The 5,433-nt window shown below is 35.2% G+C and overlaps 1 protein-coding gene across 6 annotated transcripts; it reads left to right on the top strand.

Moving 5' to 3' along the window:
- Positions 1 to 267: 267 nt before the first annotated feature.
- On the top strand, positions 268 to 4,881 carry LOC111371412. 6 transcript variants are annotated; one of them, XR_002698572.1, is made up of 5 exons: positions 298 to 880; positions 2,243 to 2,362; positions 2,460 to 2,557; positions 2,900 to 3,250; positions 4,545 to 4,881. XR_002698572.1 is itself a non-coding variant. In XM_022993388.1 (4 exons), the coding sequence occupies exons 1-4, from the start codon at positions 848 to 850 to the stop codon at positions 3,885 to 3,887; spliced, it is 354 nt and encodes a 117-aa protein (XP_022849156.1). In that variant the 5' UTR covers positions 268 to 847; the 3' UTR covers positions 3,888 to 4,881. The 6 variants fall into 6 exon arrangements, 3 of the variants coding, with proteins under 3 accessions (XP_022849156.1, XP_022849157.1, XP_022849158.1); XR_002698573.1 differs by having other exon boundaries at positions 322 to 859; XR_002698574.1 differs by having other exon boundaries at positions 340 to 725.
- The last annotated feature ends 552 nt before the right edge of the window (positions 4,882 to 5,433 follow it).

Genomic DNA, 5,433 nt, shown 5'->3' with positions numbered 1-5,433 from the left:
AACTTGCATTACTCATCAATGACACTAACTGTGAGTTTTTATAACATGAGATAGGGAGTATAAATCGTCATATGAGAGGACACGTGGTTATATATTCTTAAACTTAACTTCCCATCATGGACATCAATCAATCACAGTATATTAAATGTTAATGTCAACTTCCCTTCCATAAGTTGTAGTTTAAGACCGTTGACTTGACCAAATAGGTTAGCTGTGATGACTGGGAGCTGTAACATCAATCATATCAGTAGATTTGATTCGAAGGGTGTTCAGCCAAAGCACCTCACCTCATTTCCCTGAGGGATTCAATTTATACATGTGTACGGTTATATAGGGGCGGCGGGTTTGCACGCGTGGGCTTAACACATCCACATCGGCTCAGCTATTAAGTGGGACCCACGTAGGGCTGGAGAGAACATATAATAACAGTCACCGAAATTCATGTATGCATATTTATGTAATGCCTGAACTTGAATATTGGGAGAGAGAAGAACGAAAAAGAAAAGCGATATAACACAGGTTTGGTTTGGAATGTTTCTACACATGTTATGGTGATTTCTTCTTCGAAAGTTCCTTCACTTGCCAGTGTGGGGATTAAAAGAGAATAAGGAGATTGAGAGGGGACTATCAATCATGAAACAGTTGTGACTTGTGAGAACATCATTCGATACACATTAGGGCTCCATTTGGGAGAAAACTATAAATCTGTCCTTTGCCTTTGTTGGGTAAATGACCTGAACTCTGTTTTTCTCTTAGGCTAACAGTAGTGCTTTGTTGATATTCCCTGGTATGGTGCACCGTGAACCACATGAACATATTTCGTGGGCAGAATTTCAATTTGTTATAGATGAGTTTGGAGGTTTGGAATCTCTCTCCAGTGGTATTTCTCAAAAAAATTTGCATGTGACAAAGTTATCACTGTTTTAATCTTGATCGTAATTTTTCATTTATTTCAGATTCTTTTTTTTATTTTATTGGAAATTTGTGATGGTGAAAACATCTTGCAAGATCGAGGAGCAAGTAACCCTGTGGAGAGGAATTAATCTTGATGAATACCTATTTCCTTTTAACTGAAAAAGTATATTGGTTGCTTTCCTACTGTGAAATATTTTGTTGGAACTTAGAGGAAAATCATTATTTTTCTTTACTTTTCCTTAGTACAAGGAAGATTCAGGCGATGTTTTCCTTCGTATTTCTGAAATTTTGAGTCCTTTTTCCTCGAGAACATAGAAATTTTGATTTAACATCCTTATCTCATTTCTTGCATGTTTATTGTATTCTACAGGGGAACTTTAAAGGTTTAATACAAGTATATGTTATGCTGCTAATGTTGATACAAAGTGTGAAGTAATAATCGATCACCGAAATCGTTTATCCAGGCTCAGTTTCTTCGTTCTATCAATACCACAACCAAAACAACCCAAAACAATTCCAAAACTCTTCTCACTCACGGTTGCCAAGAGATAGCCACTTAGGAGACCACAAAGGTAGGCAATAACACAAAGACATTCACCACAAAGGCAGAAGTAACGAGAAGCAAAAAACTGGCAGAGAGGAAGAGTCGGTTTTTCTCACAAAGAGGCGCACGCAAGTTGGGACCGAGAGAAGGAGAGAAGACCCAATTTAATCAAGTAATGTGGCCACATAGGGTAAATAGTATTAGGGTAAATAATGGATCAAGTAAGGGCCAACACTAGACAAATGGGCTACCAAGTGCGCTATCTCTAATTTGGCCATCCAAGCAAGTGGGTTGGGCCATGAGCAACACTAGGAGATTTAGGTTGCTTCAAATGGCCCAATTAACCTTCGGGTTGGGTCATTTCGATTGTGGTGCTAAATTTACCATTCAGTCATTTGGTCGAGCCGACTAAGAATTAAACCAAATTAACATCAGAGCTTGGAAGATCGTTTGACAACAATTTGTCCAATTCTAAGTTGTCACATAACTTAATACTTGAGGAAACAGGAGAGGATTTTTCTATCAAATGTTGTGTAGAACTATAGTTATCCAGACAAGGCAAACCATTACTGTGTTTTTGTTGTTCATCTATACATATAAACCACCTTTGCAGATCTACTGCAAACGAGTAAACTAAAGATCATGTAGAATGTTGTTTCACTTGCCTCTTGATACCAAATTTATATTAAATTTGATACTGTGGATATCATTTTGTCTTCTTCGAACTATTCAGTTCTATATGAAATGTGTGGTTGACAATTGGTATCACTTGCATGTCATTAGAATGTTCTGATTGCGATGGATCTTTTGCAATACAAGAAAAGAAGGATAGACTTTTTTGACGACAGAATTTTGGAGACCGACTCTGATGATGATATTCTTTTCGACGATGGTTACTTCCAAGTGAGCAAATATTTTATTACCATTCTTCATCTGTCTAACCTCCTGTAGTATATCAGTTTCGACTATAACTTACATTACCGGCCTTTTGTTCTACCAGGCGGAGTATTCTGAAAGGTCTGATGCCCGAGTGGATTGGGGAATGTCAGAAAATTCATCCTCGGTTCATCCAGTTTGTTTCGCCAAGTGCTTGAAAAGGTGTGTGTTTCTTCTTTTAGTTCTTTTACTAGGTAGTTAATTTGTGAGGCCATTTGGAATTAGAAAACAGAGTAGTAGTTGGCTGTTCGCATCCTTCATCTATCCTTGAAGTGATGGGATCATATTTTCCTTGCAAAATACCCATTGCCAACATGACACGTTGATAAAATTCTTCATTTTATATAATTTAAATTTAGTTTTATACGTGTTATTAATTTTTCTTGTTGAAATATTTTTACCTTTTTATTATTAACTAATAACTTTAAGTTGAAAATATATAATATTTTTTAAAGAAAAAATGACTTTGGTAGAGTGACGGTGTTCAACATGTGTTTGACACAGACATGCTACCATAGTTGAAGTGTTCATGCAACACAGATTTTCTGTGTGGGAAGAGATGCTGATGAATCTGGGAGAAGAAATCACTATAAAGAAAGAATATCATCATGCTTATTTGTTAACTACTGGATCAAAGCCATATGCATAGATGAAAGGCTGACTTCATTGAAATAGAGAGTTGAGGTTGAAGGAATGATCACATACACTAGGTCATGTAGCTTTAAGGATGATTTAGTGGCTGTGGAATCTGAAGACAGAGCTGACATTCTTGCATCTTTGAATTGGAAGTTCGATAATAGAAATTGGGCTGTTAGCCTCCATAGAAACCGATTGAGGACTTGCTAATCTGGTCAGGTTAGTCAATTGGATATCTATGAATCTAAATAATCATCAACCAGTATGTAAGAATTTGGAGCTTTCAATTATCATAGATTGCAACAATGAACTGAGATATAGATGCTTGTTTGGTCACTGTCAAGATACACAAGCAAGGTTACTCTTTTTCTTTTCTATCGTTACTCTAGGATGAACGGGCTGGTGAATGGTTGCATTAAAGTAAATATCAGTCAATTAAATCAACCAATTGGAGATAATAATTTAGCCGAGTCTTACTATTTTAATTCCAGCTAATAATTTAGCTGAAACACGCAAGAACTTGCGGTGTCTAGACATCCTTTCAACTCCCTCTTGTAAGATTCTCTCAGGTAAAATCTAAACTGTACAATTTCTCTCTGAATGGAACAATTTTCCTAGGCAACTGATCAAAGCAGAGAAATGACTGATATTCATTGTGAAAGTATAAAATATGCTCTGTGGATGAATATTTCAAAAGAGATATGTTTGATTATGTAAAATTTCTATTGCATTCTGATTTGGCATATTTTTTAGGCTCTCAAACCTGCCTTTATTGATGAAGAACTATATGTCAGAAGACTCCTCAAGGATGAAGATAGCGATGATTACACCTAAGATTGGAAAGATACTTGGATGACTTAAATTAATTGGAGATAATTGAGCAAAACATTTTGTAAGTCATAGGACTGGTGGGCTTCTCGGATGAGTGGAGAAGATGTTATCTGTCGATTTGACTCTGGTTTCAATTTAATGAATTCAAGACATTCATATTCACTTGAATTTTTTTCAAAAGCTACTTTTCTTTACTAGCATTAAAGCGGGGTAAGTTCAAACCAAAACAAGAGGTGAAAATGAACTAAACTAGTTTTAAAAGTCAAAATATGATGGATCTGTTACATTTTTCGTACACTGCTACAACTTCAAATAAATGCGAAAAATTAATATGCTTGCACTGGTATGTTACCCTTTATTTTGTTACCAATAAATTGGATATGCCAAGTGACATCAATTTAAACAAGTTCATACTGAAAGAAACTCATCCATAAACCACCCTTATACATTCTAGACCTGAACCCATCAAGAAGTAAGGATTGCCAAGTAGGCCAGGAGTTTATTTTGAGAAGTAACATGCAGATGTGAAAACATCATTTTCTTTGTACACGAGTACCAATTTATGTATGCTCTCTCTCAATTTCTGTTTTGCTGATGGAATTGAATTTGTTATTTTGTACTTAAAGTTACTGGTCTAATTCTTTATGTAGGGCATTTTCTGATACTCAATTTTTCTTGCCAGATGGAGATAGTGTCAGTTTCAGTTCTAGAAATGATGGAAGCCATGATAGATCGACTGTTTATAAGTTGGAATCACAAAAATAGAGCTGTTCTCTATGTATGTTGCTCAGGCATGTAGACTGCAAATCATTTTTTTTTTTTTTTGCAGTCACAGCACAAGTTATATTCATTTACTCTATGGATACTGGATGCATCAGTGTATGGTGGTTTGATTAATATGTATACACACACTTATATGTGCGATCGTGTGTAATTACGTAAGAAGTTGAAGGCGTGAATTCAACATGATACGTGTAAAGGAAACTCACTAGAAGACTAACATAAGTAAAAAAAAAAAATGATACATAGGACACTAAAGTTTCATACAAGATTTGTCTATATTGAAATTTTGCAAACTTATAGTGTCAAATGGATCTACAAGTAGGGCTTCTCATTTTATATCTCATATTTGACTTTTAATATGTTAAGAAAATTTTGTTTTACTTTTTTATTGTTCTACAATGTGCATTGTTTCCTTTTTTTCTGTTACTTATGCACTAGGATTGCTCATCTTAAAACACGGTTCTATAATTATTCTCAGCACACATGTTTCTTTCCTGTTCAGGGAAATCCAAAACCTTTATTTTCTTTGAGTTTTCGATGTTGACGCATATTCTTGTATCGAGCAACTTCAAATGGAGTTCATGTTTAATACGCTATATTGGACAGTATTGAACAAGACTAGACAATAAAATGAACAAGATTTAAATTTCTTTTTCTTCTTTAATATTGTCGACTACCATCCATTCATTCCATAACGGTTCATCTTGCCATACAAATTTCAGCCTAGTTTTAAGCTAACATTTCATTGATTCTAGTAGTTCCAATTTTGCAGTCAGTTGTTGGCTTAA

Source organism: Olea europaea, chromosome 22, assembly GCF_002742605.1.
Source record: "Olea europaea var. sylvestris chromosome 22, O_europaea_v1, whole genome shotgun sequence".
NCBI classification, from domain to species: domain Eukaryota; kingdom Viridiplantae; phylum Streptophyta; class Magnoliopsida; order Lamiales; family Oleaceae; genus Olea; species Olea europaea.
The sequence above is the reverse complement of the archived record's forward strand: the minus strand, read 5'-3'. Positions and strand labels throughout refer to the sequence as shown.

Bases quoted from the DNA above. Each gene is read 5' to 3' on its own strand.
- LOC111371412 (XM_022993388.1), top strand. From the start codon at position 848: ATGAGTTTGGAGGTTTGGAATCTCTCTCCAGTG. The intron at 881-2,242 runs GTATTTCTCAAA...GCATGTCATTAG, and splicing joins TTTGGAATCTCTCTCCAGTG to AATGTTCTGATTGCGATGGA. The intron at 2,558-3,784 runs GTGTGTGTTTCT...CATATTTTTTAG, and splicing joins TTCGCCAAGTGCTTGAAAAG to GCTCTCAAACCTGCCTTTAT.